Here is a 24,455-nt window from a genome sequence, read left to right on the forward strand (position 1 = left end):
AGTTTTGCTTTCACAACGAAACGCACAGCGTCACACACGGCGGGCTAGAGTGAGAACGGCGCAGCCGGCGGATTAGACGAAGGAGCGTCCGGAGGGCTTGCGGCAACCACATGTGACGACCCTGGGCTGGACTCCGCTTCGTCCACGGTGAAAGCCGATCCGGCGATCCACAGCGCGAAGTTGATGTATTTCCTCAGCGACCAGCACGGATCAGCTCCAGGCATGACGAAGCAGATATCGTCCTCTTTTGGAAGTCCAAACAAAGTAGTTTCGCTTTCACACCGAAACACAGCGCCTTCACGACATGGTGGCGGCAACAACAATACTACAGCGAGAATAAAAGTTACGCCTTCTTTCTTTGCGTGAACATTTGGGTGGCGTTATGCAAATCTTCCCACATAGTGACGTAGACATGTGGGGGCGTGTTAGAATGAGCCGTTTTAGGTAGGCGTGGTTGACTCTTAACTTTTATAAAGAATATCTCTTTGGATTTGAGACTTTAGTCTTTGCAACTTTACAGATCTTCTTTATGCACCAAGAGCTTGTAACACTCCAAAGAGAAAGGAAAAATTTAAATCGCATCATATGACCCCTTTAATAATATTTAAATATCTCATATTGAACTATTTTATTCATAATAAATGAATGAACAACCAATTTAAATTATTTATCACTGCAATTTCACATAGTATTTTTTTAAGATAGACAAGTGTGCATCAGTGTTATTTTAGTATCACAGAAATACTATTGTAATTTTTGTATTAATATTTTGAATTAGTTTTAATTTTTATATTTTCTGTTTTCATGTTAGTTTTTATTGTTGTGTTTTTGTCATTTTTATTAGTTTTTTATGTTTATTATTTCATTTTATTTCAGTTTTAGTCTGTTATTTTATTCATTATAAACTTCATGAAAATGAGAAATATTGCATAAGCAACTAATTGAAATAAAATAAGTTGAAGTTTTGTAGATTTTATTTAAAATTAAATGTATTTTATTTCAAGTAATGATTTTTTTTTTTGTTTTGTTTTTAGTTTTAAGTTTAGTTAACTATACTAACTCTAATGTGTTTATTACCTGGGTACAAGATTATACTGTCTGCGGTTTATTTTTCCCTTCACCAGGTCTCTGACTGACACAGGGTTGCCAAAGCACACATGCATGCAGCCGTAATCCTCCTTCAGCACAGTCCTGGCCTTCAGCAAAGCCTGCAGATGCACAGCAAGAGCTCAGAACCAGGTTCTTTCCTTAATATTTTGAAACACATTAGACTTCAGCTCTCTTTGTATTTTTCACAGACTATACCCCTGTGGTCTCTTTCGGTTTAGGCACTCCCAGCAGCTCATGAGCGAGGAGCGACTCCTCCAGCACACGCTCATAACTGATGCTGATGGGCACCAGACTGATGTCAAACACCTCTCCTTTAAAAAAGGATTGCATAAGCAACTAATTGATATTATATAAATATTATATTATATAAATATTATATAAAATAAGTTGAAGTTTTGTAGATTTTATTTAAAATTAAATGTATTTTATTTCAAGTAATGATTTTTTTTTTTTGTTTGTTTTTAGTTTTAAGTTTAGTTAACTATACTAACTCTAATGTGTTTATTACCTGGGTACAAGATTATACTGTCTGCGGTTTATTTTTCCCTTCACCAGGTCTCTGACTGACACAGGGTTGCCAAAGCACACATGCATGCAGCCGTAATCCTCCTTCAGCACAGTCCTGGCCTTCAGCAAAGCCTGCAGATGCACAGCAAGAGCTCAGAACCAGGTTCTTTCCTTAATATTTTGAAACACATTAGACTTCAGCTCTCTTTGTATTTTTCACAGACTATACCCCTGTGGTCTCTTTCGGTTTAGGCACTCCCAGCAGCTCATGAGCGAGGAGCGACTCCTCCAGCACACGCTCATAACTGATGCTGATGGGCACCAGACTGATGTCAAACACCTCTCCTTTAAAAAAGGGCTCCAACACCATGTGCATCATTCCTGGAAGGATCCAAACACAACTGGAGAACATGCAGAACCCACATTTACAGTTTACCATCTTAACTACAAGCTTACCTAGTTTTGGTGTGAGAGATTTCAGCGTTCTGCTCCGTAATCCTTCAACGTAAAACTCTAATGGAGCATAACCTGTCTGCAGAAAAACAACTACTGTGAGTATCAGTGCTAATTATATTTTCAGGGCTAAATAAGTGTTTCTGTAGTGCAATATAAGATATTTCCAAATACATATTCGGGAGTATTATTAGAGATCTTTAATAATGTGTACTAATTAACTGTGGAACATACATTAAAAAAGTAAACAGTCCATGTTTTGAAAGAGCATTAAGCATTAAAAACAAAAATTAATTGTTTTAAATTCCACAACTGAATTTATAGTGTACAGAAGATGGATATTCATTTTGAGATTTGTTAAAGATTACATTTAACAGGGTTATTCAATTATTAGTGTTATGTCTATTAAATTAACATTTTAAATATTAGTCTATTAAATAAAAATTTCTTCCTTGCATTCAAACAGCTTTGTTTCTTTTTTTTTCTCTTTTCTTTTTACAAATAAATGTTTTTATACAAAGATGCATTAAAATGATCAAAAGTGACAATAAAGATCAAAAGTGACATTTATAATTTATGAAAAAAGTTTATTTCAAATAAATGCTGTTCTTTTGATATTTCTATTCATCCAAGAATCCTGAAAAAATGGTTTCCACAAAAATACGAAGCAGCAAAACAGTTTTTAATATTGATAATAATCAGAAATGTTTCTCAAGCAGCAAATCAGCATATTAGAATGATTTCTGAAGAATTGTGTGACACTTAAGACTGGAGTAATGATGCTGAAAATTCAGCTTTGCATCACAGGAATAAATTACATTTTAAAATATTTTACAGTAGAAAACTGTATTATTAAATTGTAATAATATTTCACAATAATAATGTTTTCCCTGTATTTTTAATCAAATAAATGCAGCCTTGGTTAGCAGAAGATACTTTTTTTTTTTTTTAAATAAATAAATACCAACCCCACATCTTTTAATGGTACTGTACGATCATTTCTAGACAAATAACCTCTAACAATAAAATAAATTCTCACCCGCACAATGGTTCTGACGTACTCAGACAGCACCGCCCAGTACAGCTTGTCTGAGCCAATGGCACGACGGATAAAGAACGCTCCTGACCGCCGAAAGATCTCACCAATCAGCTTCATCCCCATCAGAGCTGTAAGAGAAATAAACATGGACAGATTTGGATAGTTGTGAGTAGAGAAATAATTCACTATCACAGCCTGAATACAAGTAGTTTTATGTTTTGACATGACAGCATTTAGTTGCATTTTACATTCAAAATATGATGTGACTGTGGGATTTTGCCACCTACAATTACATTAAAAATCAATAGATACTTGCGAATTCCAGCTGCAATGACGGGGATAGAGAGGTCATAAGTGAACATGATGTAAGACAGAACCAGGAAGTCCACGTAACTCCTGTGATTGGGCATCAGGATGACGGGATACTCCTGAATGGCTTGCTGGAGCTGAATGAAGACAGAATTCAGTGAAGCTTTCCTTTTAAAGAAAATGTATTCCTATTATGCAAAAATCATTTTATAAGGTGTTTGAGCACAGTTGTGTGGCTGCAGTGTGTGAAAACAACCAAAATCCACCCAGTCATTTATTAGTAATCACAATAAATCATAAACAGTCTCTCAGAACAAGCGATTCCAGATTTCTCCCTAGGTACACATCACCATAGGGAAAAGTCCCGCCCATTTGTGACGCTCTCTGCCCTATTAGCATAGACACAGGCCTGAGTGAGAAGCAGCAGTCCAGCATTACTGGAGATATACAATGTCAGCGCCAAAGAGGCAATACAAGTGTTGTGTTTTGGGATGCACCAATGAACATAGGAGCTCCATAGACTCCCTCCATTTGAGGACACTGTGGTTAAGTTTCATTTTCGTAGGAAATATACCGAAAAAAAACAAAAACAGATGAAGTCGATTGCTTGAGAGTTTCTGACAGTTTCAGTGCGTGAGATTGTTGTGTGTTGCCGGTGTGCCAGCGGAAGCATTAGCTTTTGAAGCTCCGCCCTCTTCTGAAAAGGGGGCCAGGAGCACCAGCTCATTTGCATTTAATGGGACAAAGACAAAAATGGCACGTTTTGGCTCATACAGTAAAAGTGGCAACTTAAACAAGCTATAAAAAATTATCTGTGGGGTATTTTGAGCTAAAACTTCTCATACACACTCTGGGGACTTCAGAAACTTATTTTACATCTTATAAAAAAGGCCATAATAGGTCCCCTTTAAAAGAACAGAAAAACTCTAACCCGTGTGAGTCCATCCTCATTGACGTGTATAGAGCTGAAGACGCTCTTAAAAACTTTGCTCAGTGCGAAGCCCAGCAGACGAATGAATCCCAGCTGAAGGTTTTGACTCATCTCATCCAGCAGCGCAGATGCCTCTTCTAAAAGCGCTTCACGCGATTCGTCACATTCAACCATAATCTGTGTGTGAGCGAGAGACGGTGAGTAAAACTGGTGTGGCATCTTCTTTTTATAAGCATCGCTCTCTGTCTCTCACCTCCTGTATGATGTAGCTCAGGTATTGTGATTCAAGCACCATCCTGTTGAGAGCGGCAGCTGAAATGGGTGTGGCCCCACAGAATGGCTGAGGGTTAAAGGTCCGGAAGGCGTGGCTTAAGTCACTGCTCCGCCTCCTTTCCTCCAGAATGTCAGAGAAGCCATCAGCTTCTGCACTGTCCACACTCTAATACACACAATATTACATGTTCAATAAAGCAGAAATATAAACAGTTCATACATAAACAGTATCAAAACAGCAAACCTTGTATTTGGTTGCATTTAGGTTATGTGCAGTTTGCGTATTTGAATGACCAAAAATGAGTATTCATTTGATAAAATTACATCGTAATTAAGATTTTTTTTTTAAACTAAGTAATAAGTTTAAGTAGACTCAAAACATAAATTTAATGTTTACATACCCAGCTAACATTCTCAGAAGGTTCCCTTAGTTATGTTCCAGTAACGTTTCAGTATGATCTTTAATAATGTTCTCAAAAAACATTAGCACAAAAACGTTATTTATACGCTGCACGTGGAAAACATTTTTCTGAAACATTCTAGCTAGACATTCGTCTAACATTTTTTAAATGTTACTACTTCTTTTAGAACATTGAAAAGTATATTCCCTTCATTTTTGCGAAACTATGAAATTTTATGTCTATTATGTTTGCATAACTAATAAAAAATGTTTTAAAAACATTTTAAAAACTAGACGTTTGGAATGTTCAGAGAACATTCTTGAAATATAACCTAATGGGAATGTTAGCTGAACGTTCTTAGAACATACTGTATTTTGTTAGCTGCATAAAAACAAAACCATTCAAATAAGAGTTTTTAAAAAAACGTTTGTAGGGCGTTATTTTATCTACTTTTTAAACATAATAAACAAAATTGTGATTATTTTAACTATTTTAAATTTGTAAATGGACTCGTGAGCCACGAGTTTTTTCATTATTATTATTATTATTATTATCACTACTTGCTTTTTAAAATCAGTACAAGCGATGTCGAAAATAAAAAATGAATGGCTATTTTGATCTGTTTTTTGCTAGTGCATCGAGTTTGAGTTTAAATCAGTCGGAGCGGCTACAGCGTAAATGACTCACTCAATTGAATTGTTATCTGAAATGATGGTTCGCGAATCATTATTCAGATCAGGTCTTCGGAGTGCGTATCATTAATCTTGATTCAGATCAGGACTTCAGAGTACAGATGGCGAATAATTTGATTCGGATCGGACCTAGGAGCGGGTTTACAAATCTTTTGATTCAGATCGGGACTTCGGAGCACTTGTCGCAAATCAGTACATTTACTAAACAGTATTAAACAGTACAAAACACCAAAACATTAAGGCAGTTAGAAAAACGAAAGAAAGAAAGAAAGAAAGAAAGAAAGAATACACAGATACATATCCCTTAAGATAATTAACCATTTATTACAGTAAAAGTGTAGTAACCATTTTTTTTTTTGTATTGCGATTGCGTATTTGATTACTATTTGTATAATCACAGTCTTACTACACATACCATGGTTAAACTATAGTTAGTGTAGCAAAACCGGTTATTTTGTGGTTACCATGTTTTTTTGTTTTTTTTTGGTAGTAAAACCATGGTTAATTTTCGTAAGGGTTGTATTGCCAGGTTAACAAAAAAGTAATAAATTAAATTAACATCTTAAAGGAGACATATTATGCCCCTTTTTACAATATGTAATATAAGTCTCTTGTGTCCCCAGAATGTGTCTGTGAAGTTTCAGCTCAAAATACTCCACAGATCGTTTATTATATCATTTTGAAAATGCCTATTTTGAGTGGAAGCAGAAACACGCTGTTTTTCGGGCCTGTGTCTTTAAATGCAAATGAGCTGCTGCTCCCCGCCCCATTCCAGAATAGAGCTGTGCCATTACAGCTCATACCTGCTAAAAACATCTGTTTTGGTTCTGATTATCATGTTTATCGCGCTGAAATCATGCCGGGGACCTGATTATAGCACTTAAAACCTGGAAAAGTCCGATTTTTTATGATATGTCACCTTTAAGAGGACACATAGGATGAATATAGAGATGCCGTTGTCACTGTTTTAGGAGGATTAACAGAGCTTTGGATAGTTTCCATATTGTTTAGATAAACCTTGAATAAAGAAAACTCTCTTTATGAGTATGTTAGCTACCATAGCTATAAATAAGATGACATGAAACTGTGGTCAAAAGTCTATCATAAACGCGAAAATGTTGGGGTAGTTGGATGGATGGATGTTGGCTGCTGTTAGGTCCCCACCAATGTCAAAATCAAACCTTCACTTTGTAGGGTAATCCACTTTCACTTCACGACAAATTATAACCATAACTCCTGAAAAGGTTGGCAATAGATTTATATAATCATATATGAATTAGTTTTTTTTTTTTAAAGCGCAAAACGCATCCTGCGTAGTTTACTTTCCGTGTGTTTAATAATGGAAGCAAAATAAAAAGTGAAACAAAAGCACTTTTCTCACCGTGTTCATACTGCTAAGGCTAATAGACCACCAAAGCTGTGTAACGTTACACAACAAACGCGATAGCCTATAGTTTGGCGCGTCGCGTTGTGTCGCTCTGTACATCCGTTATTATAATACGCGTCCGTAGCAAATAATTAAACAAAGATACCTAAACAACAGACAGATCATGTTCATACCAGTGGCTCCATGTCCCATACAAGAGCAGCAGGTGTAGTTCTCCTCTCCTCTGATCATGTGAGGAGGTCAGAGTCAAGAGAACCGGCCAACCCTCGGACCCAACCTCGGGAACGCCTCCGGTCGCGTGACCTGTTACCCCCAATAATCTCCAACGTTAAACAATCTGTGTCAAAGATTATCGCATTTAACAGAGTTGAAAAAATGTCAAATATTATATTAAACACTGTTTTTATAACCGTAGACATGCATTTAACCCTTTCACCTCTATGCCTTCAGTGCAAAACAAACACAAGTTGGCACCCTCCTCACTCGCTGTCTTTGGTCATGTAATCAGTTACAAAGATACTGGGCCAAAATTGTATCTGAAATGAGTAATATCTTTGATAAGGAGTTGATTGTGGATCCTTTAATTTTGATCCTTGGTCTGCCGGATAAAGCTTAGATTTTATCAAATGAAAAGAGACTACAATCTTCTCACATTTGCATCCAGGAGAAACATATTAATGAGATGGATAAGTGATATGACTCCAACTATATCTGGATGGCACAGGATTTTAATGGAACTAATCCCACTGGAATATTTAACGTTTAGTTAATGGTCAGCCAGGTCAGTGTTATAATGTCTGGAAGCCTTATATCAATAATCTAGGGATTGATTTGTCAATTATTCTGTGGAAGAGCTTTCCTATTCATGTACCTCAAGTGAGTGCATACGACTTAGATTTTGTATTGTACTACCTCTATGTATTTAGTGTGGTTATCCACTTAATTTGAGTATCTAATTTTTTCCTTTTCCCTTTTAGTGGCTTAGGATAAATCTGCTTTTGCCGATTTTTTTAAATGATTATTGTTTACATTCATATGTGTTCTGTTCAAGTTTGAAAACGTTCAATAAATATATTTGGGAAAAAAAAAATGTTTTTATTAAAATTAGAATGAATGTAAGTTATTTTATTATTGGTGAGCTTCAAACCTATTTCTTTTGGCGGATCATTGCATTTTAAGTCATTCTCATCTTATGGCGAAATATTTCAGAACCTCTATGGACTGAAAAATGATAAACATTTTCCACTGTCCAATTATGGATAAACGAGATAAACCTGCAATAAATCAGAGTGCCACTATATTTGATATTCTTTTTTATTGAAAAACAAAACAGATGAATTTCCCCACATCTTTCACTCAAAGAATATGAGAAATACAAACACTGCCGTCAATACATTCATATCGTTCTTTGTTTTTTATACATTCTATGGTCTTTCTCAAGCAGCAACCTCCCGCTCTCTCTCCTGAAGCCAACACGGAAGTGACTTAAACTGTAATTCATCGACTGGCCGCTAGAGGCTGGCTGCAAAAGGGAGTCAATCCCATAGACTCCCCATGTTAAAATGCCTAACTTTACAGCAGAAAAAAACATGTTTACAGCCTGGTTCAAAAAATGATTTTGGTCTATATAGCTAATTTTGCCCTTCATGACAACTGTGAGGGGGGTTAATTTTTTTACCAGCTCCCGCCTCTTTGCCCATTTTCGATTATCCAGGAGTGATGCGTGGTGGCGACGGCCGGCTCCGCCCACTTTGAGCTTCAAAAACTCTCTTCAGAAAACTATGGGTGACGTCACGGACACTACGTCCATGTTTTTATACAGTCTATGGTCTTTCTATATTCTGTGCAGTTTATGTGAGCTGTTCAGCGACTGGTGTTCACCATCTGTCCGTCCACGAGGGGAAGCTGTTCTCTCCAGAAGGTGAACTGGCTGAAGGTGTCACTGCAGGGGAAATCACAGGAACCTCTGCGCTTCAGGAGCGGGAAGACGTGATGCACCACCTCACCTAGACGCACATACCTGCACAGGTAAAGCACAGCTGACACATTCATATAAAGCATTTACAAACACACAGTCAGTAGCAGTGCTAACTGCAAGAGTAGTAACAGAACAGACTTAACTATATTTTTCAGTAGCATGCAAATAGTTATTTTTTCAGTTCTTTTTGCATATATATAAAGCATTAGAATGTCTGATAAACTTTAGGCTGTGTTTACACTTGTAGTTTGGTTCTCTTGGTTCTTTTGGTCTGGACCAAAAAAGTATGCTGATGAAAACAAAGAAATTGCTGATGAACAAAGAAATAGCACCAGAGTTTGATTTAATAGAACCAAATATGTAAAGAGATAAGGTAAATGTATAGATAAAAAAGATGTATAGGTAAAAAGTCTGGGAGCCCCAGCGCTTAGTATATAGTATACAGTAGTAGCTTACAAACAAAATTAACAGCTATTTTTTTCAGAAAGGTAACTTGTGTGTAGTTGAACTACTTGAGGTTATGAGTAGCTTGTAACATGACAAACTACTTTCAAAGGTGCTTCGCTAACACTGGTCAGTAGTTTATACTCACGATGAGATGTTGGTCTTGGCATGTTCCTGGATCAGTTCTCCTTTAGGATTGACAGTGAAGATTCTGTTTAAGGGAACTCCCACCTCCTTATAGGAAAACACGTCCTGCAGACACAACAGACAGAGAGATTACAAAACTACACATCACACAGATCATCTACAGTACAGGCATCTTAATTAGATATGCAAACCATTTTGACTGACAAGTTAGTTGATTTGTAACTAATATTATTGGCTAATATGATGACCAATTAACCAATATTTTACTGCATTTCTTGCAATCTCATTGTCTCTGTGTTCACTCACGGTGCCTCTGTTCCCAAACGCTGCGTAGAAGGGCTCAGTGTTTGGGAGGAACAGATTCTTAATGTCTGTCAAACACGCCACCTTAAACTTCTCCGGCCTCTTCTCAATCACCTCCCTGGAAACACAGAGAGAGAGAGTGTGTCTGTGTGTGTTTTGCTATATTCTCTAGCACCAGCATTTCTGACACTTTCTAATGTCACGTAAAGTTGTTATGCAGTGGGTCCTTTATTTGGGTTCAAATAACAGAGTGTCTGCAGAGTTTCTAACATAAAGATGCAAATCCATACTATCTCAAAATAAATAATGTATCTCAAATTCAAATAGAATCCATGAGATATATAGTGAATCAAACCAGTGTGTGAGAGTGTGCACAGTAAAAAATATTTTTCCAAGTTGAAAATAAAACAAAAAAAATACTATTTTAGTTTTTCTACTTCAGAATTTTACATTTAAAAACCCCTTAACTGTCACCGTCCCACCTGTGGGACGCTTGGCGCTCTTTTATTTGTTGTCCTTTTTCTCTATCAAATCTTTTAGTAATCATCATAAATCATATATGATAAGCTACCACTAAATATTGTAGAGACTTGATTTGCTGTAAAGTTGCTTTGCAACTATTTGTATCGTGAAAAGCGCTATACAAATAAACTTGAATTGAATTGAATTGAATATATCATTTGAAAGCTTAGAAGCCCAAGATTCATCCTGTGAAAACCATTTTGAAATCGGACATTGCGTTACCATGGAAATGGTACTTTAAAATCTTTTGGCGGTCTCCTCCCCCTAGTGGGCAGTGTCAAGTGTCATATTACAAAATTCATTACGGTCTTTTAGAATCAAACCTTTTTATAATCTTGACAAAAAACATATAATTGGAAAGGTCCGAGTCTCAGGATTCCATATTTGGTGGTTTATTTTGAGATAGAAGTAAGATTGACAGAGAAATCTAGACATTTGTGACAGAAAAATGCATTAAAAAATTTCAATGGAGTTTGGATGGCACCCGGTGGCTGTTTGTGGTATAACGCCCTAAATAAAATCTCACAGGGACCTCAATTTTTTTCATATCAACTTCAAATTTGGAACATAACTTATTTAGACATAAGGCTTTAATTTTATACCAATTTTAGAGTAAAACCTGTTATGTAAAATATTTATTATATATAAAATAAAATAAAATTAATATAGTGCATTTTCTTTACAGTAAATTTAAACTACCATAACTTTTTGATAATTTAATTTAACACTTTCGCGATAATCTGCTGATTTTCTTCTTTAAAAAGAGACCAACCTTATGTCTGTATTCCAAAGTGTTCATAAATTACAACAATTTAAGTTTGGATAGTGCACCTGCATGCCTATTTTAAAAAATGGGGGGTGACAGCAACGTGTCACTTGTCACTTTGTTGTGATTATTGGTGAAATCCTGCAAGACTTTTTTCAGTGTGTTTGTGTGTATAATCACCTGTGCAGTGCTGATAGCAGGCTGCTGGGACTCAGTAAAACGGGTCCCTGTGGTAACATGGTTCCTCTCTCATTGACCCAGTGCAGGTAACCCCGCGTCATGTCAGCCATGCCGATCGCTCTCGCCGAGCAGTACAGAAACTTATACCCGTTCCTGTGAAACACACACAGATGCATTTCCCTCTTCATCCTGCTGACGTATCAGAGCATCAGAGAAAGCGTCTGTGGGCTCTTACTGGCTGATGCTGTGATACAGGCTTGCGATGCCCTGATGGGTCCAGTCTTTACCCAGCGTGGGCAGAATGTGCCCCAGCGTATCTGACCTGCGAAACGACATCAACGTTATGTGAGCGGATAAATTATTGTTGAAGGTTACGATTATGTTCACAACTACATACCTGGTGATTGTGCCGTCGATGTCTGATATGATGATTTTATCATCCCAGTTCCACAGGTAGATGGTTCCCTCACAGCGACACGTGCCCTGATACTGAGTCGTCACACTAAACACCACGTCATTAGGACCGTCCTTTAGCTGCAGACTGACCTACGGCAGACAAATAATCAGAGACACAATACACATGCTTCTGAAAAGGCCTCTTCTCAAATGTGGTTTTGAAAAGTGTGAATCATTCTAGTGAATTGGTTCACTTGAATGATTCAGTGATTCAAGTTTTGCATGGAATTCCAGGGTTCTGTTTTGTAGTGAAATATTTAACTAAATGGCACTGTTCATTACTATTTTGGGCTCAAATAAATTGGTTTTCCTTGTAGTATTTAGTGTGGCACTAAATTTGTTAATTATAAAGAATAATTATTATCTAATTTATAAAACTCATTTTTATTGAGGTGTGAAAATGTATTTAAAACAATAATCATTTTATTTTTTTCATTACATTTAGTCATTTAGCAGATGCTTTTATCCAAAGCGACTTACAAATGAGGACAATGGAAGCAAACAAAACCAACAAAAGAGCAATGATATGTACAATAATTCGAATTTAAAATTTTTGGTGTGTTTTTTTATAATGAACAAAAACAAGTAGATAGAATAGAAAATTAATAGAGAACGCTAGTGTCATAAGGTCATTTTTTTATATAAATAAAATGACAAGGAATAGAAAAAGAATAGAGAACACGAATAGTTTTTTATTGTTTTTGTTTTTCGTTTTTTTAATAAAAAGAAAACAAGTAGTAGAATAGAAATAGAATAGAGAGTGCAAGTGTTAAGCGGGTCAAGTTTTTTTAATAAATAAAAAAGAAAACAAGCAGATAAATAAAACTAGAATAAAGAGTGCAAGTGTTAGAGGGTCAAGTTTTTAATTAAAATTTCTTAATAGACCAGTTTTGAGTAGACGTCACACGTCACTTGCAGCTGCGCGCGCATAGTGGTTGCAGAAAAACACTGGGAACAAGTGGAGATAAATGGGTAAAATCCATAGAATAAAAGAACTTTTTTTTTTGTGCCTTTTGATGTCAAGATCGGAATGCAAATAATTTTTATAGAATACTGTCGTCATTTGAAGCTAAACGCAGACGTTTAAATGGACATACTATGGATGAAAACTGCTATGATTACTCTACTTTTGAAGCATAAATTCGATTTAAACAATAGGTCTACATAATATTCACATATGCTGTTCATAGGGGACATATTGTATTAGCCCTACAGTTATGTATTAGCCCTATTATGTAAACCTTACTATTAGAAATATTATTTAAACCTTACTATTAACATTTTTACATAACATTTATTTACTTTATCTCAAGTCATAATTTTGAAATATAAAATCAAATTTACCTTTTTTTATTCTTTTATTCCATGGCTCCATAGACTGCCACTTGAAAACCCTCATTTTCTGCCTCCAGATAGGCTCCGCCCACAAAAAATGTCATCCCTGTTTCGGATCTGTAAGACTATCCCACTCTCTAACGTCAATTTCGTTGAATAACAGTGCTTATCGCTGGGTGACAAGCTCTTGTAATATGTGTAGAACATTTTGAAAATGACATCTAATCAATATAATTTATAATCTTTTTAAACCTAACTATTTTGTACCGTATCCGTGAAATTCTCTAGCTGTAAAGGCTATCTCTCCCGGGTTTTCTGCAACCATGATGCACGCGCATCCTGAATGTTTACAAACCGGTAATTGGTCTATTAAGTACAATATACTTACGAGCTGTTCTGAAGAGAGGCGGAGCGTTTTCTTATAGGACACGCCCCCTCCTGCAGGGGCGGGGTCTGTGTGAATAGGGACGGGGGTTTGTTTGGCAGTTAAGTCTTCATCGCTGGACGAGGATTCGTCTTTCCGCCTGTAAACAAATGTTCGGTCAGGCATATGAATGCTTACAGACTGCAATATTCCAGATGAAATCATTCCATCAGATCTGAACCGGTTCTTGATGGTCTCGTCTCCTGCAGGGCATGCTGAACCTCCTGAGACTGAATCCTGCAAACACAAAGGACTTTCACTTCAGGACTTCACAGAAAGTCACAAAACCTTAAGTCTCCATCCAGTGGACCATTTGAATCAAAGCCCAAGGTGATGAGGAATATGTATCCGAGTACCGGTTTGGTGCTGTTTGTTCTTCCTCGCCATGAAAACCACCATCTTCCTCGGTTTCTGGGCATCTTCTCCTTCATGAGTCTCTCTACAGTGGCCTGTGAGGGACATGCGTACAGGCATAATGCTCAACAACTGAAAAACTCTCAGAAACCAAAGCCACAACAAATGCTGGACTCTCATGCAGGGAAGAGGATTGATAGAAACTACTGCAACGAACTGAGGAAGAAAAGAAATGAAGCAGGTGACAGAAGACAAACTCCAGCACAGAACACACATGACTGAGCCTTGCAAACTAAAACACACACACACACACAGGGAGGTGATACACAGGACAAGAAAACAGATGGGAAAACTTGATCACAGCGTTACTGTGAGTCATCTTACATATATATGTGTCAAACTACAAATGTCTTGTGTTTGTTTACCAAGACTACATTTATTTGATCAAAAATACAGTAAAAACAGCAATATTATGAACTATTATTACAATTTGTGTTTTCTATTTTAATATATTATGAAATGTGATTTATTCCTGTGATGCAAAGCTGAATTTTCAGCATCATTACTCCAGTCTTCAGTGTCACATGATCCTTCAGAAATCATTCTAATATGCTGATTATGTTCAAGAAGCATTTCCGATTATTATCAATGTTGAAAACAGTTCAACATTAATATTTTTTGTGGAAACCATAATACATGTGTTTTGGAGCAATAGAAATCTTTTGTAACATACAAATGTCTTTACTGTCACTTTTGATTAATTTCATGCGCCTTTGCTGAATAAAAGTATTCATTTGTTTAAAAAAATCTTACAGACCCCAAATTTTTTTAACGTAAATAATGTATATTATATGGGTGCACAAAATAAATTTATTTAATAGATTTTTTAAATTTATTCTTGTTTGCCAATTTTATACAATTTTATAAGACTAATAATTTAATAACGCTGTTAAGTGTAATCTCTAATAAATCTCAAAATGAATATCCATTTTTATACTGTGCATTATAATTGTGGGATTTAAAACAATCAGTTTTAGTTTTTAGTGCTTTGTTTAATTTATTACCTGAAAATAATTATTTCCTTAACTGTATCATCCACAATTGTATATGTGATTAAATACTAAAAACACTCATTTATATTACTGAATCAAAAGTATACCAATACTACAGTAGTATTAAATATTTATTTCATTACAAAACAGTCATTAAATGCTACAGAGTGACTTTTGGGAGAACAACTAAGTAACACAAATGAATCAGTGAAATGGAAATGAAAACACTAATGTACAAGAGTGTGTGTGTGTGTGTGTGTGTGTGTGTGTGTGTGTGTGTGTACCTTAGGCAATGGTTTCTGGAAGGCTTGCATAGCCAACATAATAGGAGCAGCGGTGCTCCAGTTATAATAACTGCACAGATAAAAGGAAACAAATATAGCAGCTGTTATTTCAGTCCAAGATAAATGAGATGAGAATCGATAACAGTAACATGACACTCACTTAGAGCTGATCTTCACCACCAGACTAGGGTCATCAATGATGGATGGATTATCAGCAAACTGCTGAAATGACACAGACTTCTGCTGAAAATGTTCTGAATGATAAAGAGCGGGACATGAAATCAATAATGATGCATAAACAGGGAATGTAACGGACATGAACGCGTTTCAAGCTTGTAGTCCTGCTGTACATAATTAATGAGCGGTGCTGATTGGGTCTGTGCACCTTTAGTGATCTCTCTGTTTTCTGTGAGTCCTCCACACAGAGAGATGGCCATAGAGGGCAGGTCGTAACTGTCCACGCCGCTGTCGGCTCCCGAGCTGCACATGGACTGAGGAGACACAGTTACACTGCGAACGCCGTTCTCACCGCAACGCTCCGAACCACTGAGAAAACACAAAATGCCATCTTTTATTGTTGCTATCCACCCATGATGCTTTGCACAAATTATGGGAGTAACTTTCGTTTACACTGTAAACAATTAGCAAAAAGGTTCGCTCTATGAACGCAATGATAAGCATTTGCAAAAACTGGGTATGAGGTGACATTATTTTACTCACCCTTCAACCATCGATCATTAAAAGGAAATTTAAAAGTGTCAAAGCATTAACAAGTTACATGAATAACTCCTAAAGATCCTCCTTCTATCCTCAGCAATATTACGGATGTGTTAAATATCATTATAGTAATATAATATATGTCTGTATTTCATAACAATTACATTTTACAGCATCTGTGTGAAAACAAACCAGGAAAGAGAAAAATGAAAGATTCGTAGTGCATTCCAGGGAATTATGCTTGGTTTATCTCGTAATTTAAATCGGGAGAGCAGACCACAAATGCACAGTATATGTTGTCTTTTTTCATTTACTTACAGCGGAATACAAAGGAAAAGAGCTATTCTATAGATATTGTTGTTATATCACGTCCCATTAATATACCAAATGTAACGTTATTCTCCTAACTTCTGAAAACAGAAAATGAATGAAAATTTACAGCCCATTCAGTCAAAATGACAGATTGTAGTGCAATCTTATGATTTGAAATTATTTGTTGCCATCTTTTTGAGTGGAACTTCATCAAACCGGAAGTGCCTCCCATCATTTAGAACGCAGTAGGCTCGTTAGGAAAAAGGTGGATAAGCAATCTTAGGTATTCTATCATATATATATATATACTGTATGTTTGATTAACATTATAAAGCCTCTGCTGAATCATATTTTATACGCAAATTTGTCCTCTAAAAGATCTTTGCTGAAAAACCTGTTGTACACAATCCACTACATGCCTTCTGTCATCAGAGTGATAGTTTATAGGCCTACTTTTTAGCAAGTAAACGTTCCGCTTCAGATTGTGATAAACATGTCTTTGCTGTAATTTTTTTTTATTGATTTTTATCAACTCAGTATAAAGAATAACTCTTATATTGTTAGTAATATTTTAAAATGAACACTTACTTTAAAGGGTTAGTTCACCCAAAAATGAAAATTCTGTCATTAATTACTCACCCTCGTGTTGTTCCAAACCCGTAAGACCTTCGTTCATCTTCGGAACACAATTTAAGATATTTTTGATGAAATCTGAGGGCTCTCTGACCCTCCCATAGACAGCAAGGTAACTACCACGTTCAAGGTCCAGAAAAGTACCAAGATGATCGACAAAGTAGTCCGTGTGACATCAGTGGTTCAACTGTAAAGTTACGAAGCTATGAGAATACAAAAATAATGACTTTATTCCACATTTTCGTCTCTACTGCGTCACTTTGGACGCGCGTTCACGACAGTATCATGACGCGAGCGTGTGGCGGCGCTGACCCAGATCCGGCGTAATGACGTCATCACCACACACTCGCGAATAAAGTCGTTATTTTTGTTTTCTTTGCGCAAAAATGTATTCTCGTAGCTTCGTAACTTTACAGTTGAACCACTGATATCACACGGACTACTTTGTCGATCATCTTGGTACTTTTCTGGATCTTGAACGTGGTAGTTACCTTGCTGTCTATGGGAGGGTCAGAGAGCCCTCAGATTTCATCAAAAATATCTTAAATTGTGTTCCGAAGATGAAGGTCTTACGGGTTTGGAACAACACGAGGGTGAGTAATTAATGACAGAATTTAAATTTTTGGGTGAACTAACCCTTTACTGAACTGAAGTAAAATCTCACTGATTTACATTACAATCTGAAGTTATCAGAATTTCATCTTAAATTTTGGTCATATAAATATCAGCATCTGCACTAAATTGTAAATTTTTACTCCGTTTGGGCCTCTGAATAAAACTGAGGTGTGTTTTCCTCCTATGAGCTCCATATTTTCACTATATCATACTGTATGAGCCATAAAAGCCTAATGTGTCAGATATAAAACCATAACATAACAACACAAAACAGTTTTTTTATATATATATTTTTTTAAGATTTTGTCTAATAGTCCAAACATTCCTCAAAACGTCAAAAGCCTAATGTACCATATTTGATAGTATACCCACATTTACCATGATTTTTCTAAAAAATAATGAATGGATAATCAAGTATACCTAAGTTGCTTCAGTAAGAGTTTGTCTTTAAATATGAATGACAATATAACATTATTCTTACATTGACTTAATAAAATCTTTAGATTCTCTAAAATTAGATCAATAATTCCAGACTACTATTTCATTTTTCAGGCTTTACAAGGTTAACACAGCTTTACTGTGTTAGGTGATACCGAACCTTTTAGGGAAGTAAAGTGCTGCCACTTCTGGCTCCAGATCTTTTATATCGTCCAAATACATGCCATCAGAACCCAGATGGCGGCTTTTCTTATCTGCATGAGAGCACATGAATCACTATGAATTATGTAATACACATAAACAAGCTGAATTTTTAACCAAAAAACAACTAATGCACTAATAACCTTTTCTTTTAGAAGGGGAATCAGTCTTATTTTGTGGGCGGGGTCCAGTATTTGCTCCTCCCTCCTCTACCGCTGACATCACGCAAGCCGCTCTGTTTGATTGGCCGTCAAAATGTAATGTCCCGTTTCTGTCCTGGCCATGGACAGGCGTGTCAGGGATGACTCTGAAATGTGTGTTGTCAGAGACCGGGATTGACAGTGGGCACGCAGGCAGGACGTTTGGTTTCGATGACAGAAACGATGGCTGTAAATATATCATTTTGTTATGGAGTAAGTATGAGTTTATTATATGAGGGGTATTTCAAATCACATTGATGTTATAGTTGCTGTTAATTGGGTGAATGTGTAAGTGAGTTGGTTTAATTCTGACCTTGGCGGCTTGCGGTAACTCCCCCCAGGACCACAACATGGCTGAATCCTCCTGCTGATCTTTAAGCAGCTCAGAGTCACTTTTAGGGGTGCAGGGGCGAGACACATTAGGACTGGAAAGAAAAAACAGGTTCCTTTATTGCACAAACTAGAATTTTATATGCAAAACTCATCAATACTATGCTAATAAAGCTAAACTATCAGAGAGAAAGCACTGATAGAGATTATTTGGCAATAGTTTTATCATTAGCAGAAAAAAAAAACATTTCTTTTGTGGCAAATAGTAGTATGTTTGAACGAGTCTGTGTGTGTGTACACTACCTGTGACTCCACTCTCCATCTGAACGAGCATGAATTGTGTTTTGTTTGTTTCCAGTAGATGAACCTCCGTTCATCAGATCTCTACAAACACACACAGGAAGATGCCGTGTTGAGCAATATAGTTTTAAAAATTATAAATGATATACTGCTGGTCAAAAGTTTAGAATAATTATGATTTTTTTTAATGTTTTTGAAAATAAGTCTTTAAGGCTGCATTTATTTGATCAAAAATACAATAAAAACTAATATTGTGAAATATCATTACAATAAATGTTTTCTATTTGAATATATTTGAATTGTAATGTATTTGTGTGATGTAAAGCTGAATTTTCAGCATCATTACTCCAGTCTTTAGTGTCACATGATCCTTCAGAAATCATTCTAATATGCTGATTATTAGAATGATATTAAGAGTCTTTTATTATGGTATACAACCATGTTTAATGGCTTAAAAGGGTCAGCTGACCTGTTCTGATCAGGCTGCTCGCTGTCATTGATGTCGATGTTGAACAGTTCTTCCTCTGAGAACTCCACGCTCTCCTCCCTCTTCACATCCTCCATTCTAAACTTCCTTCTCCTCCTCCTCCTCTTCTTCATTATTCCATTCTCACTGCTGGAGCCCATCAGAAGCCCCCCGTCGGATGGAATGGGAGATGTGGCCAGGTAAGATGGAACCACTTCCTGTAAGGAATCACAAAGAGAAAGTCAGAAAAGAAAAGTTAGCATGAGACTGTACTGTAAACAGAGTGTGCTATTAACAGACATTAGTAAGACCTTTTTTTTTGGCTCTGAATGAGTCACGTAACTTTATTGTGTAAATGTAAAGTGCAGTGTAATAAGCTACAGTGTTAAATAACAACAAAACAGATGAAATTAGGAAAATAAGACTGGGGGAATTAAAAAGAGGATGTTCACTCAGCTGATCTCAGAACCACAAAGGCTGATTCTTATAAACAAAACGTCTTCTTTCTTTTCTCTTCTCTTCGTCAAATTCACAGAGGTCTTGGCGCACTTCCTATATTTATTACTTCTTGTGTTACTTTCAACATGATCCCATTCAGAAAACTACTATTCTGTTATAAAATGGCATTTTATAAAACGGATAATTCCGGTCCTTGATTCTGATTGGTTGAGCTGCGTTCGAAGCTGTTGTAAATTACACTACAAACATACACCTTTGTTTACTTCTGTGTGTTGCTCGGCAACCACTTTGTTGCAACCACAACTGTTTCTGAGGAACTACATTGTTTGGTGGAAGAATACTGTTTTTATTTATATCTTTACACTTTAAACCTTACTACGTATATGGAATAACCGTTTTATAAAAGCAATAAGCCCCGTGAAGCCGTGGTTTACAGTGAATTTATAACAGCTAAGGGGGTTTTAGCAACAAACAACGCCCCTTAGCTGTTATAAATTCACTGTAAACCACGGCTTCCTGGGGCTTATTGCTTTATTATTCTACAGTTAAGCTTTGTTCTAAAATCACTGTACTGTTCTAGAATATGGCAGTTATTTTTTGAATTTTAGAACTTTGAATACTTCGAAAACATTCTAAATTCTATAAGTATCCTGCTGTGTTCCAAAATCACTGCTCTGATCTGTTCCAGAATGCTGCTCTGTTCTAGAAAGCTGGATTAAGATCACAGCAGGAGCAAAGTAGGCTCTGAGCATGTGAAATTACTTCAGACTTCCATGCAGCTTTACATTTATGTAATCGAGAGATCTCTTATGTTTAGATCCTCTACTGGTCAAATCTCTTTAATTCAGAGGTCACCAAACTTGAGCTTGCATTTTCTGGTCTCCAGTGCTTAATATGAATAGAAGTTAATGGAGCACAAGTTTAGTGTGAACAGAGTTTTGGAAAGGAAACTAGCATGAATATTGGTGACTGCCGAGCAAAATGTGAGGGCTTGCGTGTTTGCACCTGATCATCTTCTGTCTCCTTGACAAAGAAAGCTTCTCCGTTCTCGCCCAACTTCATGTGTAAATCCACAGGTTCCCCATTGATCTCAATGTCCACCTAATTGACAGAGAGAGAGAAGAGAAGTCAATACATATAATATCAAGTCATATCACTGTTACCTTAAATGTACCACTCACCACTTTCTCGCGTGATCTCAGGACGCCCATCTTTCCGAAGCGTACGTGAAATGGAGAGCAGATCAGAGCTCCATCCGGCTGCCGGACAACGATGACATCGATGCAGCCGGACAGCGTGGCGGGATTCAGACCTCTGTAGAGCTCCTTCACCTGCACGAACACCTGCCCCGCCAACTGACCCACGTAATTCATGGTCTGTGTCTAAATGGAGAAAGGAGAAGAGACTCCAATTATTGATCCTGTACATTGTGGTGTATGGTCAGTATGAACTCTATGGAATAGAGTGTGCCGTTTTCTTTTATTAAAGGAATAGTTCACCCAAAAATGAACATTTGCTTAAAATTTGAAAATCCTCAGGTCATCAAAGGTGTAGATGAGTTTGTTTCTTTATGGGAACAGATTTTGAGTCATTTAGCATTACATCACTTGCTCACCAATGGATCCTCTGCAGTGAATGGGTGCCGTCAGAATGAGAGTCCAAACAGCTGATAAAAACATCACAATAACAAATATGAGTCCATAATCCATTATAACACTTCCTCCAGTGAAAAAGGCCATCTCCTGTTGTCCTCTCACATCAAAATCCACCAACATATTTGTTTAGAACTGGTGTTTGATCTGTGCATATTTCTCTCTTAATTCAGATGAGATGACTTTTTCACTGGAGAAAGCAATATTATGGATAGAGGACTCGTATTTTGATTACTTGTAGATTATTGTTATTGATGTTTTTATCAGCTGTTTGGACTCTCATTCTTTCTGACGGCACCCATTCACTGCAGAGGATCCATTGGTGAGCAAGTGATGCAATGTTAATTTCTCCAGATCTGTTCCTATCTAAAACTTGGATGGCCTGAGGGTGAGTAAATTTTCATTTTTACATGAACTATTCCTTTCAGACATACATTGACTAAGGCACCTGAGAGACCAGCATATCACAGAAAGTAGATGGTGGATGTTTTTGACGTGAACTAGCACACAACCACCCAAAACATCCTATATCAACCACATAGCAATGCTTTAAAAGGCACTTGCAAAACTTAGCAACTTTGAATGGGCATTACTTACATTTCCTTCAAAAAATGTAAAAATCTAGTTATTTTTCCACTTACATTTACTGGTGCAGAGATGCCACATTTCACATTGTAGTATATTAAACATCATGTATATAGTATATAATGAACAACATCAAATACTAATTCATGACAAATGCAATTCTTTCACCAACATGCATTGCATTTTTAGAATTGCAATCGAGTTGATTTTCACTCTGCACACTACTCTGTCAATCTGATACCCTCACAAGCAGAAATTAATTATTGATTTTCTGTCATAACCTCTGGAGAAGGTCAAGCCAGCAGGAATTCTGTCACCAGTTACTTCTGCACTTGATCAAACAGACATGATGCTTTTATCAAATACTGTCTGGACGATATGGAACATTCAGTCCTCAGATGATCACAAAGATCAGTGATCTGACCATAACGTACATGTTTACAGATGCTATTAAAGACCATCTGTCTGTCAAACACCACAGGATCAGATTTCAGAATCTGTTCTGTACTTAGATACACAATGTCAGTGTGCTCGTGTGAGATTATCACTGCTGTACTCCTCCTGGTGTCATATTCCTCCATAAATGAATAATGTCAGCCCCAGACAAGCTAACTGAGTTAAGAGAACAGATGAATCCAGAAATATCCAAAGAGCTTTAAGCTTTAGGTGACGTGAATGCAAAAATGAGCCCTAGACTGAGAATTAGTCACATTATTCAAAACAGCCATTCACATGAAAGAACAAAAAGGACAAGGAGAGCAGAGAGAGAGAGAGAGAGAAATGTTTAGTTCCAAAGAAGAAAGTACAATCTGTCAGAATATGTTTTCAGCAGCAGAAAGCAGTTATTTGTATTCGATAATAACATTTTATTAAATTATATTATAATATATATATACTATAACATACATTATAACATATTAATAATACGTATTTATTCACTTATTAATTATAATAAATGAATAAAAAGATAAAGTATTATAATTTAGTAAATAACATTTATTTATACTGATGTATTACTTAACAGTACATAGTTTATATTATAGTATTATTTATCTGTCTTAAAATGTTATTATTCAGTTATATTATAGCTCGTTGTTGATGAATGTATATTCGACACTGATATTAAATAATTTCAGCCTTTAAAAGTCTTGTGAATCAGGACTAATATGAATCATCAACATTATAAGTGTGATAAAATATCAGCTTCGAACGTGTGAAGGAAAATACTGACTCATTGTGTATAGTTATGTAATCAGAGTGAATACTAAAACAATGTTTACAGACATCATGTAAGGATATCAACATCATATTCACAATTTAATTTCACATCCCACATTAATAACTTGCTGTAGTGGTTTACATACACAGCATACTAGGTTAAATGACTATGTTCATAACATGAAGTCTCTCTCACCGCTAACGTTAGGAAAGCCCCGTTCAGCTCATCGTGTTTTCAGAGGAGTGAAGGACAAACACTGTAACATTCATACATTCATATTCTCGCTGTCATATTCTGACTAACGATGTGAGTGACGTCACGTACACAAAAAATAAAAAATAAAAAATATATATATATATATCTGTGATCATCCGGCTGTCAGAAGAAGCGAAACAGAGCCGATAAATTGTGGGCGGGCGCTGATAGTTTGTTTTAACTCGGCTCTTGCAGGTACCGCTTTGAGTGACAGCTGTGAGGCGATCCTGCTGTCCAATCAGCGCGCAGTTTTCGTGACACATAGTGGCGGCTGTGAGGTGATTGTGCTGACCAATCAGCGCGCAGCTCTCATCGTTCCTAGTGGCTTTTGTAAGGTGATCCTCTCGTCCAATCATTGAGCCGCTTTCACTGACGTTCGATGTCTGCTGTTTTTAGCATTTCGCATGTCGAAAGAATAAAAACATAGGCAAGTTGAACTAATAAACTAAAAAAATAATAAAGCTTGTTCTTTCTGGAATGATGAGAAGGGTTTTTAAAGAAAACAGTGTAGACAGTAAATGATGCCTACCAAATGATGCACTTAAATGTTAATTATACTTTCAGTAGCTATATTGAAACATAAAATATATTTTTAAGTGATATATTCATAATTTATTAACTATATTCTTTCCAGCTGACAGGGAGCATTCTCACAACTTTCACTAACGTTTTCTAAACATTATATGTGACCCTGGACCACAAAACCAGTCATAAGGGTCAATTTTT

The 24,455-nt window shown here is 36.4% G+C and overlaps 2 protein-coding genes across 2 annotated transcripts in view; both read right to left on the bottom strand.

The window, feature by feature from the left end:
• LOC107685372 (dihydroxyacetone phosphate acyltransferase-like) overlaps positions 1–7,266 on the bottom strand; it is a 12,550-nt gene extending 5,284 nt beyond the window's left edge. Inside the window, exons 1-8 of the mRNA XM_016481940.1 lie at positions 7,097–7,266; positions 4,603–4,788; positions 4,350–4,526; positions 3,426–3,555; positions 3,110–3,237; positions 2,074–2,149; positions 1,847–1,998; positions 1,619–1,749 (exon numbers count right to left, since the gene is read on the bottom strand). Coding sequence (XP_016337426.1) covers positions 1,619–1,749; positions 1,847–1,998; positions 2,074–2,149; positions 3,110–3,237; positions 3,426–3,555; positions 4,350–4,526; positions 4,603–4,788; positions 7,097–7,201 — 1,085 coding nt within the window. The 5' untranslated portion in view covers positions 7,202–7,266. The remainder of the gene's footprint in view (positions 1–1,618; positions 1,750–1,846; positions 1,999–2,073; positions 2,150–3,109; positions 3,238–3,425; positions 3,556–4,349; positions 4,527–4,602; positions 4,789–7,096) is intronic.
• Positions 7,267–8,867: 1,601 nt separating this feature from the next.
• On the bottom strand, positions 8,868–23,880 carry lpin1b (lipin 1b). Its single transcript, XM_016481901.1, has 20 exons — positions 23,670–23,880; positions 21,200–21,400; positions 21,024–21,119; positions 19,563–19,777; positions 19,097–19,177; positions 18,777–18,888; positions 18,407–18,650; positions 18,223–18,316; positions 15,733–15,893; positions 15,508–15,601; positions 15,348–15,417; positions 14,014–14,106; positions 13,839–13,894; positions 13,622–13,757; positions 11,840–11,988; positions 11,678–11,764; positions 11,443–11,595; positions 9,978–10,092; positions 9,673–9,776; positions 8,868–9,122 (listed from the first exon to the last, which is right to left on the bottom strand). The coding sequence occupies exons 2-20, from the start codon at positions 21,389–21,391 to the stop codon at positions 8,966–8,968; spliced, it is 2,409 nt and encodes an 802-aa protein (XP_016337387.1). The 5' UTR covers positions 21,392–21,400; positions 23,670–23,880; the 3' UTR covers positions 8,868–8,965.
• Between the last annotated feature and the right edge of the window lie 575 nt (positions 23,881–24,455).

Source organism: Sinocyclocheilus anshuiensis, unplaced genomic scaffold, assembly GCF_001515605.1.
Source record: "Sinocyclocheilus anshuiensis isolate Anshui unplaced genomic scaffold, SAMN03320099.WGS_v1.1 scaffold769, whole genome shotgun sequence".
Taxonomy (NCBI): domain Eukaryota; kingdom Metazoa; phylum Chordata; class Actinopteri; order Cypriniformes; family Cyprinidae; genus Sinocyclocheilus; species Sinocyclocheilus anshuiensis.